The sequence below is a fragment of the Podarcis muralis genome, chromosome 13, assembly GCF_964188315.1.
Source record: "Podarcis muralis chromosome 13, rPodMur119.hap1.1, whole genome shotgun sequence".
Lineage (NCBI taxonomy): Eukaryota > Metazoa > Chordata > Lepidosauria > Squamata > Lacertidae > Podarcis > Podarcis muralis.
This window is the reverse complement of record NC_135667.1, coordinates 57,592,118-57,607,233: the sequence shown is the minus strand read 5'-3', so window position 1 is coordinate 57,607,233 and position 15,116 is coordinate 57,592,118. Positions and strand designations below refer to the sequence as shown.

The 15,116-nt window shown below is 51.7% G+C and overlaps 1 protein-coding gene across 3 annotated transcripts in view; it reads left to right on the top strand.

Moving 5' to 3' along the window:
• The window catches only part of FAM222A (family with sequence similarity 222 member A), an 84,945-nt gene extending 70,843 nt beyond the window's left edge, over positions 1-14,102 (top strand). For all 3 annotated transcript variants that reach the window (XM_028703499.2, XM_077917700.1, XM_077917699.1), the window contains one exon: positions 10,866-14,102. In XM_028703499.2, the coding sequence (XP_028559332.2) occupies positions 10,866-12,136 (1,271 nt within the window). In that variant the 3' untranslated portion in view covers positions 12,137-14,102. The remainder of the gene's footprint in view (positions 1-10,865) is intronic.
• The last annotated feature ends 1,014 nt before the right edge of the window (positions 14,103-15,116 follow it).

Sequence of the window (15,116 nt, the reverse complement as noted above, 5' to 3'; positions counted from 1 at the left end):
TTGTGGGGCTCACATAACATTGCAGGGGTTGGTCTAGACCAGTGTTTCCCAACCTTGGGCCTCCAGCTGTTTTTGAACTACAATCCCCATCATCCCTGACCACTGGTCTTGCTAGCTAGGGATGATGGGAGTTGTAGTCCAAAAACAGCTGGAGGCCCAAGGTTGGGAAACACTGGTCTAGACGACCCTTTGGGTCTCTTCTGACCCTCCAATTCCAACCCTACAAAACATAGGACCCGTGGGGTGCAGCAGTTGAGGGTTCAGCCCCCCACTCAGCCATGGAACTCCCTGAGCTACCTTGGGCCGGTCACTGCCTCTCCAATTAACTTACCTCACAGGATTGTTTTGAGGATAAAATAAGGACGGAGAAGACCCATGTATGCCACCTTGAGCTCCTTGGAAGAAAAGACAGAATATAAATGTCTTGCTGAATAAAGATGCAGCCACACGTTGTGGTGGCTGTTAGCATTGGGTGTGTTCACAGTGAAGTTGTATGTGGCTTGGGGGCCATTTCACAGTGCTCCCCCACTTTTCCTCACATCAGCAGGGCTTCATTGGTGTCAGATTCATCACACCAGGAGGCATTGACAGGCCAGGGCTGACTCTGCCCCAGGCCTGCTTGTCGCCATCAGAAACACATGATGCCCAAATGCACCTTCGCCTCTCCCCAAACATCCAGGAGATCTCTCGATGCCTCGTACTTCCAGGCTGGGAGGAGTCTGAGGTTGTTGAGTGGCTCAAGGGAGAGACGAGGCCAAGTTCCCTGAAAGTAGGGCTGCAAGAAGGGGGGGGGGCTCCCATTATGCACACACCCAGGTAGGAGCACACAGCCCAAACCCTCAGCCCCACAGAAGGTTTTCACAAAGGTCTTTGCAACTTGGCTGGTGACCCTGTCCAGCACCTGAGGTTTTTTTAGAAAAGAACAGGATTTGCGTGCATCTCGGACAAAGTCATTTGAACTCGGATTAAGAGCCCTGCCCTGGAAACGCAGCGGGTGCCCAAGGCTGGGGGAGCACAGCCTTGGGTGGCTTCAGAAGAGAAGTTCAGTGACTGTTTAACAAATGGCACCAGCAAAATGACTTTTCTGCCTAAATTTGGCTGCTGAAACAAAGAAGGCAAACCAGGTGCAGGTTTTTGTATGAAAGGGCCCCAAGCTCAGTTCAGTTCCGGTGCTGCAAACCCTTTGCTCAGAGGCAGCCTTTTCTTCCCTTCTCACTGGTCTGTGATCAGTAGGTTTTGGGATCTGGCAAGACAGAAGTGGGCTCAGCCCTGCCCTGCCCAATCCAGATTTCTCCCAGCGTTTTCCAGGCCATAAGACTGTAGAGTTGGAAGGGACCCCAGAGTCATCTAGCCCACCCCCCTGCCATGGCGTTTCTGAAGCCCCTCTGCGTGCCCCGGCCTTGGCTTAGTCAGCGCTCAGCCGGAGCAGATGGCAGCAGCCTCCACGGAGGAGCACCTGGTGCCTGGGCCAGAGAAGGGCTTGGCTGTGCAGCCGCTGACAGCTCCGCTTGCAAGAGGAGAAGGGGTGAGGGAAAGGGCAGGCCGTTGGTGCTGGCAACCGCGGCTGCGTGTCAAGGCGAGGCTGCCTTTGCATGACGGGTGACGGGGTGATTGGGGAGAGTAATTACGGCCCGTTAGAAAGCAGTAATTACTGCAGGGAGGGAGAGGCGCTTGCCAGCGGAGTGCAGGAGTGCGCCAGGAACCCTCTCGGAAATTGGTAGCTCTATAATTTTCCCAGTGGGGGTTCGCTGCGTCACCCTGAGATGTGACAACACATGGAATTTGCAGCTTGTCACAGCGAGCCCAACTGGTGTTCAGGCAGTGACACAGCCTCTCTCCCTGACCCCCCACCCTTGATCTGGGAGTGGTCTTCCAGGGGCTGCTTGGTGCGTTTCCTGTGCTTGACTCGCGGTGGCAGAAGGCTGGCACCCAGTCTGGCTTGTGCCAGGGCAGGTGGGCACTGCAGCCCATGCACAAAGGGGCATCAGTTGCTGCATTGGGTGCAGGAGAGGAGCTTCCTGGGAATCTGTGCCTGTGGTTTAAGGGATCAGGAGCAGGGGGAGCCCCTTGTGCATGTGTGGGGAGAGCTTTGGTGGCCCCTCGGGGGCAACTGACAGTCAGAGGGGCAGACCTTCAGTGCCCTTCTCAGTACTGTGTCCCTCCCTCCTGAAGGCTAGGGAAAAGCAAGCTAAATTATGCAAGTCAGTAAAGAACTATGGAATAAATTATGCAAAATCAGAGGAATTAAAGACATAATTTATTCAGGGTCATAGGGTTCAGCTCTTTTTGGCCCAGGATTTGGATAGCCTGGCAGTAGAATGTTAATAGCTTTTAGCCTGGGCGACTCACGACCCCAGCTTGAAATCCTATTGAAGTCAACGGGGATTTGAAAAGAGGGAATAAGTGCACAGAAGAGTTTGCATCGTTCACAGACTCCTAAGAGCTGGAAGAGGGAGGGGGGGGGGACCATCTAGTCTGAACTGAAACAGACACATAATAATCTTCACAATCCAGGCCCCAAACAGGGAGCCATGCACCCCAGTGAATGATGCCTGCAGAGCAAATGAACCCAAGCTGCTTGTTTGGGGAGGCCAGGCACCTCCGTTGTTCAGGTGTGGCTCTGCGGCTGTTGCTCACCAGCATTGTGACACAGAGCAGGAGAGTGGTTTGTGCAATTCCTGCCCCTGCAATGGGCAGGTCGCAGTGGCCGCAGCCGGTCTCTCCTCCTCCTCCGTGCTGGGGAGGCCTACCTGCCCTCCTCTGGCTGTGGGGCTCAGACGCGCTGGAACAGCACAGCTGGATCCTGCAGGGCACCACGGAGCTTGACCTTGCGGGCACTCGCCCCGCTGCTCCCACCTCCAGACGGGAACCTTTCCCGCCAGCCCTCTCACTGGGAGCCATTTTCATTAGGGATTCTGCAAGTGTCACTAGTTAATTAGCGTCATGTTAATTGAGTATTTGCCATGCTTCCTCCTCCAAGGACAGCCGCGCTAGCATGGAGGGGAATGCAGATGTGTCGTCCAGAGGGTGGTTGGGGTGGCAGCTGACCTTGTCCTCCTCTAGCCCTGGGTCCCGGCAGCAGCCAGACCGCAGGGCAGACCCCCATCCGAGCACTGCCCTTGGGTAGTCCACAGTGTGGCAGGGCATTCCTGCAGGGTGAGCTCTTGGGAGAGATCATACAGAGAGCTTGGCTTCTCTGGAAGTTGTTTAGGGCTCCTGGGGCTCTAGGCAATGTCTTTTTTGTGTTGTTTGCTCTGCCCAACAGAGCAGGGATACTGAGGCATAACAACTTCTTCACACGGCACATCATTAGACTATGGAACTCCCTCCCACAGGAAGTGGGGATGGCCACCAACTTGGTTGGCTTTGAAAGAGGATTAGGCAAAAATCACGGAGGAGGAGATGGCTCTGGAAGGCTATTAGCCAGGGTGGTCATGGTTTGCTTCCAGGGTCCGAGGCAGTTGCTGGAAGCCATGGGAGGCGAGAGTGTTGCTGTTGCTTGCAGGATTCCCATAGAGAATGGGCTGCTGGCCTCATCCAGCAGGTGCTCTCCTGATGTTCAGGCCAGGGGCCCACCAACTCCAGCATCCTGTTCTCACAGGTGCCTGAGGGAAGCCTGCAAAGAGGACCCGGGCAAAGGAGCGCTCTCCCCTCCGGCGCTGCTGCCTCTGACGATGGAGGCAGAACATAGCCATTGTGGCCAGTAGCCCAGAATCCAAACAAGCACCGGGTGCGTGTCGGGAAAGTGCAGAATGCAATTGCCTGAGAATCTCCACTTGCCTTACCTGAAGAGAACACAGTTCTTGCCCTTTTAGGGGTTGGGAAGGTTTGCTTGGATGCCTGTGGCCAATGCCTGCTGAGAAGGAAGGGGGGCAGCAGTCAAGGGATGGGACTTCACTGCCATGCGTTCCTCCTCCCATGGGATGGCGGCAGCGGAGGCAGTGGCATCCTGCTACTGCTAATTGTTGCTTGCAATTATCTTTGTACCCTTAATGTGCATTGTGACAAGAAGACCTCAAGGAGGTTACTGTGTTTGGATTTTGACATTGGAAAAGCAGTCGAGAGATGGGAGGAGACGAGGTCAGGAGGAGGGTTCGAGTTCAGCGCAGTGGTGCATGCTGAAGATTATTTGCAAATAAGGGATGCAAGATGGCAACCTTCTCCAACCAGGTGCCCCCCAGATGTCGGCCCCAGCCAATCTGACCATGCTCCCACCGTGAGGACTTTGGCATGTGCCCACAGGAGCTAACTCCTAGGGGCCAACGTCCCTTCACCCCCCCCCAAAAAAAAATTGAGGGGGCCAGCCACCCCACCCCCAGTTAATAGGCATTGCCATTCAAATGGTGTGTGTGTGCCGTGTCATATTATGTGGGTTAGGGCTTACCTGAACCCCCCCCCCAAATATTTTATTCAAGCTGGCACCCCCGTGTGTGTCCAAAGACTTCAAGGAAAAGGTGGCTTTGGAGAGGGAGGTGGAACTGGCCAGCCGTCATCTCTGTGATCAGATCAGCCTCTCTTTCCTGCCCCTGGCCCTCCCTACCACAGTCCATAAGCACATGGGCTGGTGTGGTGCAGTCCTGGGAAAGGCCAGGGTTCAAATCCACCCTCAGCCGTGAAGCCCACTGGGCCTCTCTCAGCCTGAGCTACCTTGTTGTGCAGATAAAATAGGGGGGGGGACCATGTACCTAGAGCACCCAGACAGACAGACAGACAGACAGGCTATTTTCCTCCCTAAGTGATAGGCTTAGCTGGGCCTTTGGGGTAGACTATTGACGAGATATTGGCAGCCAAGGATCAAGTGGCAGCTGGATGTCCTGGGCTATATTTGTCTTGCTGGCTCGTGATGCGGCCGTAATCCTCACAGAGAGCGGTCAGGGTGAAGACACCAAGACGTGTCTTGCCTTGGAGGCCTCCAAAGGCTCCGAGGGTCACTGGCTCCGTTCCCAAAGGCAGGTGCTGCTGGGCGGGCCAAGGTGCAGGCGTCGGCTCCTGGCTTTGGAGGGGCCCTTGAGCAAAATGCTCAGCCTCCTCTGCAGCAGATGCCTGGCCATGCCAACCCTTGGCGCCAGCCCTGCAAGGTGGGCCCCTCAGCAGCTGTCCAGGTGCTGCAAGCGGCTCTCCCATGAAATCATATAATCATAAACCGGTGGAGTTGGAAGAGACCCCACGGGTCATCTGCTCCAGCTATTTGTCTTGAGCATAAGGCACTGATAATGAGGAAGGCCGTCTCTGAATATGGGCGACGTGTTCACTTATCACGGTTAATAACAGACCCCTCCTCCAAGAAAGAGGTCTGCCTCTCCTCTTTTGAGAGGGGCCACTGGATGCCTCTGCTCACAAGTCGTAGGGTCATCAAACATTCCTTGCTATTGCCTCCCAGAACCTGGTGCTCTTATTTATTTATCTATTTCGGAAGATTAATGCACTTAAAGCCATTTCCAAAGAGAATAAAACGAAGAAAATTAGCAGTAAAAACAAAACATTTGAAAGATAGAATCAGCAATAAACTAAAAATAGATTAAAAGATACATCAGCATTCTACATGTCTGGGTGGGTTTATCTAAACAAGGATGTTATTTAGCAGGCTCTGAAAAGAGTTCAGTGAAGGCAGGGAGTTCCAAAGTGTGTGGCTGCTGCCACACTAGAAGATTGATTTCTAACAAATTGGGAACGTGTGTTATGTGGCACCTCAGATCAAAGTGGGCATATTCGGGGTAAGGCAATCTTGCACGTAAACTGATCCCCAGTTGTTAAGGGCTTCACATGTTAATAGTAGCCCCTTGCGCTGGGCCCAGGGGCACATTGGCAACCAGTGCAGCTCTCTGAGTGCAGGCGTTGTACACAGACAGGATTCCATGCTAAGAGCTGCCAAGAGACAGAGGAAGTTGCTGGTTCTGAGTCAGACCCTCAGTTGTTCTGTTGTGTTGTATTGGGTGTTTTTTCTTCTTCTAATATATGTTTATTGGTTTTTTTCAAAATGGCAACAAACAATAACAAAGAAGCAGAGGACAAGGACTGTGTGGAGCACATTATTGAAGTTGGAATAAAATGAACAGAAGGTTCAGGACACTTGTGCAGACGTCATAATAAAATAGACTCCGCTAAGGGACATTGCGCTGCCCTGCATGATGACATTTGCCGAGAGAAAGACAGTGGAAATGTGTCCCTGTTAATTCTCTTCAGCCTCCAAGTGGCTTTCAGTACAGTCAACCATGGCATCCTCCTGGAGCGGCTCTCCAAACTAGGGGTGGCTGGCACCGCTTTGCGGTGGTTCCAGTCCTACTTGGGTGGTTGTTCCCAGAGGGTGTGACTTGGGGAATGCTTTTCAGCCCCGTGGAACCTTCAATGTAGGGTTCCGCAGGGCTCAATCCTGTCCCCCATGTTGTTTAACTTCTACATGAAACCGCTGGGTGGGGTTATCCGGAGGACTGGAGTACGTTGTCAGCAATATGCTGATGACACTCAGCTCTGTTTCTCCTTTACATCTGCAGTGGAAGTGCTGGACCCGTGTCTTGCCTCAGTCATGGACTGGATGAGAGCCAACAAAGTGAAGCTCAATCCAGATAAGATGGAGGCACTGTTAGTGGGTGGTTCCCTAGACCAGATGGGTGGGAGACCACTTGCTCTTGATGGGGTTACACTTACTCAGAAGGAGCAGGTTCGTAGCTTGGGGGTCCTCCTGGATCCTCAAGGCTCAGGTGGCCTCAGTGGCCTTCCATTAGCTTCGGCTGGTGGCCCAGCTATGCCCCTATCTGGACAGGGATAGCCTAACTACTGTTGTCTATGTTCTGGTAACCTCAAGGTTAAGATTACTGAAATGTGTTATGAGTAGGGCTGCCTCTGAAGACGGTTCGGAAACTTCAGGTGGTGCAGAATTCAGTGGTCAGGTTGCTCACCAGAGCAAGATCGTTTGAGCATCTTACACCGATCCTGGTCCAACTGCACTGGCTACCAATTAGTTTCTGGGCCAATTCAAAGTGCTGGTTTTGACTTATAAAGCCTTGAGCGGCTCAGGACTGCAAGACCTCAAGGACCGTCTCTCTCCATATAACTGACCTGGACCCTGAGATCTTCCTCCTCCTCAAGAGGTCCGGAGGGTGGCAACACGAGAACGGGACCTTTTCTGCAGTGGCTCCCCATCTGTGGAATGCTCTCCCCAGGGCGACTCTGGTGCCTTCATTATACACCTTTAGGCGCCAGGCAAAAACGTTCCTCTTTAACCAGGCCTTTGGCTGATTGGCACCCGATGCCCTTTTAAAATGTGTTATGGGAGCGGGGGTTATTGGGTTGTTGTTGTTGTTGTTCTTATTTATATTACGTATTTTGTGGGGTTTTTATCTTGTAACTTTATGGCTGAACAGTTTTATCCTATCTCCTTATATGTTTTGTTAACTCTGTTGTGTTCTAATCAAAACAGCTGGAAAAAAACACACAGGAATAGAATTAAAACTATATACACATGATCTGTTAAAACACTACAAATCATAACAATAGAAACATTGCAGCACCAATCCTTTCCTTAAAAACAGCCTAATCCTGAAAGTCTGTTGAAATAAGAAAGTCTTATTCCACAAGGAGGGAGCCAGTCAAACCTCTCCAAGGAGGGAGCTCCAAAGTCAGGCAGCAGCCACCACCGAGAAGGCCCTCTCCTGTTTCAGTCACTTTCAGTGGCCAGGGCAGTTAATCCTGGGTCCAGGGCCTGAGATGGGCTTCTTAGTACAGAAGGGTCCCCAGGGTTTTATGCAGGGGCCTTTGATACGCAGGGGATGCAAAACGGGTGTGCAGAGCACTCAGCTGCCATCCTTTTCCAGGGACACCAGGAATTTATGTCATGCTTTAGAGCAGCTTCCCCCCTCCCTGGTGCTTTACAGATATGTTTGTCTCCTGTCAACACTTCCCTGCTGACTGGGGCTGAGGAGATGTTGGTGCAAACCAGTGTGGTGTAGTGGTTAAGAGCGGTAGTCACGTAATCTGGGGAACCGGGTTCGCGTCTCCGCTCCTCCACCTGCAGCTGCTGGGTGACCTTGGGCCAGTCACACTTCTCTGAAGTCTCTCAGCCCCACTCACCTCACAGAGGGAGGAAGGGAAAGGAGAATGTGAGCCGCTTTGAGACTCCTGAAGGGGAGTGAAAGGCGGGATATCAAATCCAAACTCTTCTTCTTCTTCTTCTTCCCCCTGATTTGATATCCCTGGCACCTGGTTTTTCTGAGGTAGGCTGCCTCGGAAGCAGAAGGCTTTATCCTTCGTTATCACAACTCATAGCTCTTGAGAGACCAAGAAGGCTGATCCTTCCCAAAGGATCCTGGGACAGTTGGCTGTGTAGATCAGTGGTGCCCAAAGAGGGTGGTGGGATTACTGGGGGGGGGGGTGCTAAGAGGGTGGCAGGGGGCACTGGAGGTGTAAATGGCTGTCAGGCTTGGAAAAGTTGCCATCACTGGATCAAGTTCATCAGTTTTCTTGATTTAGTTTCCATTGGATTTTCAGCAAATCCTTAGTGGGTTGTGCAGGCCACTGTTCTGAACAGGGGCTTTTTGTAGGATAGGGGGTGCTGGGGAGGAGTTTATGGAACCAGAAGCACGGGGGGGGGGGGCTGGGGGGAAGGGAACCCCTGGTTCAAATGCAGCCGTGGATCTAGCTCATTGTTAGCTCTCCAGGTTAAAATGGGTGAGCATTTGGACACACACCCCCTCACCTATTTGGGCTTCCTGGTTTTCCTGGCTGTGGCGGATCTGCCGTCCTCAGAGCAACAGCAGGACGTGGCATCACCCTGCGTGCAAAATGTGTGTTTGTCCACGTGCGCTTCACTTGAGCAGCCGCCCCTCCCCCAGTCCATTAATCGCAGGCTTCCATTAAAACCCACCGCAGCAGGTCGTTTGAAAAGCAAGGCGAATGGGTTCACTGGCCATTTCCCCATTACATTAATGTTATGGGCTTTTTACAGGTGTCTTAAATAGACATTGTTATTAACGAGTCTATTAAGTCAATTAAAACCCAGTCCTTTGAGCTGGATTTAATGTAGCCACTGGGAGAGATTGGGGGGAGGGAGGGGCCAGAGGTATTTTTGGTTTCCTGCCATGGTGTAAGGAGCAGCCGGCCATTATAGTTTCTTTCTGCTCCTCTGCTGCCGAAGAAGACAGAAGCCGTGCTGGGTGGGGGCAGAGCGGGGGGCCCTGTGGAAATACTCTGACAAATACGGTCCTGTCTTCAGAATTTCTGTTCCTTTAAAGGAGTGCAATGGAAGTTTGTCAGGATTAGGCAGAGGGTTGGCTGTCCATTCAGGAATAAATTCTTTCTTTCTTTCTTTCTTTCTTTCTTTCTTTCTTTCTTTCTTTCTTTCTTTCTTTCTTTCTTTCTTTCTTGTGTCGTGTCTCACATCCGTCTTTGGAGATATGCCTCTCCATTCCTGGGAACCAACTTTTCATTTTCATTATTATTATTACTGTTATATATTGGATATATATCGCACCTTTTTCTCCAAGGAGCTCAGGGTGGCCTGCCTAGCACTCCCCTCCTCGATCCCCATAAAAACCCTGTGAGGTTGGTTAGGCGGAGAGGCCAAGCAAGGATTTGAACACGTGCATCATGGAATACAAGCCTGCTTTTAAAACCCTCCGGCCTCTTGTGCCCTCCGGCAGAGCAGCAGCACAGGCCAAGAGGCCGGGGTGTCCCTCAGGTCTGCCTCCCTCCCTTGGCCAGCAGGAAACGGTCGAAGCCCCGAGAAAGACTTGGCATGTTGATTTTAAATGACTTGGTAGCAGCTCTCCCCTTTTTTCCGCCCTCTCTCAGAGGCAGCCTTTTCAAACACCTAATTTATTCCATCTATTAGATAGATTTTGTAGATTTAATCATTTTCACAGTTGGTGGCTCATTGGATACTCAAGATAAACTCCAAATGAAAGTATAATGGGAACGACAAATGAGTTTTTGCACCAGAAATAGCAGAAACTTGCTCAAGAAGGGAGTTTGAGAGGAGCAAAATATATATAATTTCTCCTTCCGCCCCCCCCCCCCTTTCTTGGCGCTGCCTTTTGCTGACTACAGTAGGTTACCACAGTTAATTTCGCCAGTTTTGTTCATCTGTAAAATTGCATAAAAGTGACATTTTTGTGCTCATTATAAGAAGTGCTGATTTATAGCTGGTAAATGGAATCCCCCTCCCTTTTGTGTGTGTGTGGAGCTCTCATAGTAGCGTAAAGCACCCATGAAATTGCTTGTATAATGTAGTTTAAATCCAATCTCCGAGAGAGATTCCCTCCCTCCCCCCTCCTTGGCTAAGGAGATGTTTCCTCTCTCCACACCAAGTTTATTTAGGCTGCTTGGAGAATGAAGGGGGGGGCGGGTCGTGTGTTTCTTTTGGTTGCTGTGGTCCATTTCAGAGGAGTGAGCCTGCTACTCATAGAAATGTGGAATTGGAAGGGACCCTGGAGGGTCATCTCCTCCACCCCCTGGACCACCGGCCAGGCTGACGGGGGCTGGCGTGGTCTTCAGAAGGAAGGATCTGCTGTATATGTAATACAAAAAGGGCAAAGCACATTAAAAGTATCTGGAGGTTTCAGTCCTTCCTGAAGTCACAAATTAGGCACAATCTTCTCCATTATCCCAGAGTGAGGGGCACCAAGCATCCAGCGTAAGATTTTGGGCTGTTTCCAGCTGAGTTGCAATAACTGTTTGAACTGATTCTTCTGACAATATGTTGACATTGGTATCATCCGAAAATATTTGGCAACATTAATATTTGACAAGCAATAGTTGGTTTACGGAGAGAATAAGCCAATTTTGAAGGTGTTTTTTTAAAAAGCAATTTATTCGTGAAATAAATAGGCGAATGCCCACTTAACGCTGCTGCCTGCCTTTTTGTGTCCTAGGTGAAGTCATGGCTCCCCTGCATTCCCCGCGATACCCCAGCCCAGCTGAACTGGACGCCTACGCGCAGAAAGTGGCCAACAGCCCCCTCACCATCAAGATCTTCCCCGCCAACATCAGGGTCCCACAGCACAAGCACCTTAACCGGACAGTGAACGGGTACGACACGACGGGGCAGCGCTACAGCCCCTACCCTGTCCACGCCAGCGGCTACCAGGGACTGCTGGCCATCGTGAAGGCTTCCTCCTCCTCCAGCAAAGGCGTGGTGAAGAGCACGGAGGGCAAGCGGACTAAGATGTCCCCTGCCCACGTGGCCGTTGCCCCCTACCCTGTGACGAGCACTTTAGCCCCAGGCCCCTCCTGCGCAGCGCAGCTGGCCTACCACAGCAGCCAGAAGCAGATGGAGGCCCCCGCGGCCCCCAACGTCACGCTAGCCACCTCGACGATCCCGCACGCTGGCAGGAGCCTGGCGCTGCCCCAGTCCAACCTGCCCTCCATCCAGAACATCATTTTCCAGATCAATCAGCAATGCCAGGCGCAGGCCACCCAGCCGCTGTGCCAAGGGGTAGTGGTAGCCAACCCCAGCCCCGCCAAGCACAGCGCCACCGCCGCCGGATTTGCCACCATGGCGACGGTGGGTGCTGCCGTGGCGTACGCGGGTGCCGTGCTGCCTGACTGCCGCAAGGGGGCTGAGCTGGTGGCAGGCTCCCACCCGGGTGGTGGGCACCTTGGTGCCAAGGCCAGCCTCTACCCCGAGGGCATGGACTACCTGCTCTGGCAGCAGCAGAAGCAGCAGCAGCTGCGCATGTACAGTGCGGGCAGCGGGGGCGGGGGCGCCGTCAGCAAGTCCCCTGAGGTGTGCGCCGGGGTCCTGCGTGCCTATCCCATGACGGGCACAGCCGACAAGGTGAGCTCGTCCCCGTTGAACTGCGTGGGCATGCACGGGAACTTCTCAGTGGGGCAGTACTTTGCTCCCCCCTGGAACAGCATCCTGGTCACCCCCAACAGCGACTGCTACAACCCCCCGGAGCTGGCCAACGGGCACCGCGAGCTGGGCGTCCAGCCCTCGGACGGGCTGCCCAGCTTGCCCAGCAAGACGCTCTGCAATACCTCTGTCCTCAGCAGCAGCCTGCAGTCGCTGGAGTATCTCATCAACGACATCCACCCTCCGTGCATCAAGGAGCAGATGCTGGGCAAGGGCTACGAGACGGTCTCCGTGCCGCGGCTCCTGGACCACCAGCACGCCCACATCCGCCTGCCCGTCTACAGATAGGAGCCGCCGGCACTCTGCTCTGAACCTGGAGGGCAAACCGCTTCAGCTACGGACCCCCCCTTTCCCCCTGCTTTGCCCTCCCCAGCACCGCCAGGGCCCAGACGGCCACGGCAAGCAGGGGCCCCGAGGAACGCAGGCAGAGGCAGGCAGCAGCATCCAGAGACTCGCTGGGATCATAGAGCTTTGGTTGTGCAACCGGCTGCCCTGGGATGGAGGAAATTGCTTGTCTATATAGCTCAGAAGTTTTTGTTTCTATTTCTTCAGAATGTGAACAGGGAGATGCTGTCCAATTTTGCTGCTAATCCAGGGAGAGAAGGCTTCGCTGTGTGTGTGTGTGTGTGTGTGTGTGAGAGAGAGAGAGAGAGAGAGAGAGAGAGAGAGAGAGAGAGAGAGAAGGGGCGTGTGAGTATGAGTCTGTGACCAGTTGGATTTGCATGTGGAGGGGTCCCTTTCCCCTCTCCCAGAAAGACGTTTCTGTCCTGTGCTGAGTTCAAGTGGGAGCTTTATGTGCATCACGGTGAGGGGGTGGGCGGGAGTGGATCGAGCCCCTTCCCCAGCCTGCTCCTAGGAATCCAGGTGGCTTAGTTGTGTAGCTTTGCCTACTTTCTAGTTGAAGTCTGTAACTTGCACTGTTTCGATTTAAAGCTAATAATTGGGGAAAGGTGTGAAGCCGATTTAACGAAGGAAGAAGAAAACACTTGAAAAAAACTTGAAGCGACTTTTTTGTTTTGTTTTAGTTGAATCTACTGTACATTTCTGCGTTTGGCTGCTACACAACGGAGTCCCTCTGCCCTATGTCAGCATAGCCCTAGGTGATTTTTTAAAATTAAAACCTTACATTTTATTGTTATTGTTATTAATATTAATATTATTTTTAACGGCAATATTGCATTGCCTGTTTTTGTCTGGGAAGCCAGCCTATTCAGCCAGGAAGTTGTGCTAGAAAGAATGAGAGGCCATATTGGAAGGATTGTCATCCCCCCAGCCCCCCCCCCCCCCCGTTGGCCGTTCATTTTGACTATTTCTGTCTCTTTCAAGCCCACCTGTGTTGCACCTGCCTGCGGATGCACAATTTGAAAGGGCAGAGTCCGGGAAAGAAACTACCGGTAATTTACCTCTGAAATGTCACAAGCAGAAGACTTGCTCCAGTTTTGTTTCTCCCAAAAAGTTAATGGGATCGGACCCACAAGGGCCCATGTGACGTCATGCAATAGGCCCCCCTGCAGCTTGGCTTGTGGCCCGTGGTTTTTGCATTAGGCTGGACCCAGGTCTAAATCAGGTCAGAAGCGTGGCTGGGCGGTGGACAAGTGGGGTTCGTAAATGATTTCAGAAGAATTGGAGGTGAGCGTAGATTTCTCCTCAGCCCAGCCAGTGTCGTGTCCATTACACAACTCCTCCTCGCCTCCACCTGCTCTGATCAAGTTGCAGGAGCCTTATGGGTTCTCAGACAACACATGCTGTTTCCTTGTTGGCAGTGTCTACTGTTAGAGAGGCAGGTTGCAGCTGAGAGGAGTAGGACTAATCCCATTGAATGCATCCAGTGTGTTGTGTTTAGTTTTTCTTTCCAGCATATTATAATTTGCTTACTTTAATTTCCTTTTTTTTAAAAAAGAACTCTCCAAAAATATTCCTTCTGCTCTTGTCATTCAACCCATGTAATTTATGTTTTAATAAGTTTTATTCAAGGGACCTGCTTTGCGGGAGTCACAGAGGAGTTTCCTCCCTCCCCTCCCCACTGTTTAAAAGAAGGAAAAAATAAGAGTGGCCCAAAAGGGGTTGTGCTCTGAATATAGAGGTACTGTGTCCTTAACCACCTGTTCCAGCACTAAGTGCATTTACAAATCTCTGAGAATGTGTTTTTTATATGAAAAAGTGACCATTATATTCTACTGTGAGAAGTGCATTGTGCACTATATTGTTTTAAAAATGAGAGAAAACAAAAAGTTGGAAAAAAAACAGCAAACGATGTCTCTGGATGTTGTCTTTCTTTTTTCTCTACCCCCCCCCCTACCCACCACCCCCACCCACCACCAAAAAGAAAATTAAACCTGGGCTTTCACTGGCTGTCTGGTTCTGGAATTTGCTTGTATACCTTTTGCTCTCCCTTCCTGTTCTTCAGTGGGGGGGAGCAGGGCAAGTCACACGGAGGGGGGGACCCCCCTGGCCCCCCTGGTGGGAGCGCCCTTGGCCAGGTGGAGTTCCTCCGTCCACAAAGGAAGTTTCCCACCCATTTCAGCCGAAGAAGCAGGCCTGCCTGGCTCTCCCGAGACACCCTGGGTGCTTGAGGAAGCACTGGGGAGCCCCACAGCCTCACCAAAGCACATGTGGGTCCCCAGATGGGGAGCAGACAGCTTCTGCCCTTACTGACCGCAGGGGCGAGCCAGATCACCCCAAGGAAGGGGGCTGAGGATGGATCCTCGGTCAAACTTCTGGTGTGTCAGATTTCCCCCAGTGTGTCATTTTATTTGGAAATGAGTCTTCATATGGAAGTGTTGAACTTTTGCGGGGAGGGTTTTTCTACAACTTGATTTATTGACATTCTGAAGATTTGTACGGCATAAGACGTCACCCCTCATTTTTTAGTTTTGCTGTTCCCCTCATGTGCTCCCTCTCTCTAGTCATGCAAAATATTACCACACAATTTGGAAGCCATGTTTTCTTCAACATTTCCTAATCCCCTTCTCTTTCTTTTGCTTCTCTTAGCTGTGCCTTGCTGGATTCAGCATTGACCCCATAATTAAAACACTGATTTCCCTCATGTTTTGCACCAGATAAGCTTGCATTGTACTCCTCAGAATAATGTGTAAATTAGAGGAAAGTGTCAACACTGAATGCTGAGCTACCTCTGCTAGTGCTGCCACCTCTGTTCATTGTTTGGATGAAAAAACAGAAAATAGATGGCGAATTCTTCAATGATAGAGGTCCGTCTACCACAGTTTTACCACACCAAGGAAAATTTTATAATGGTGAATCATTACAA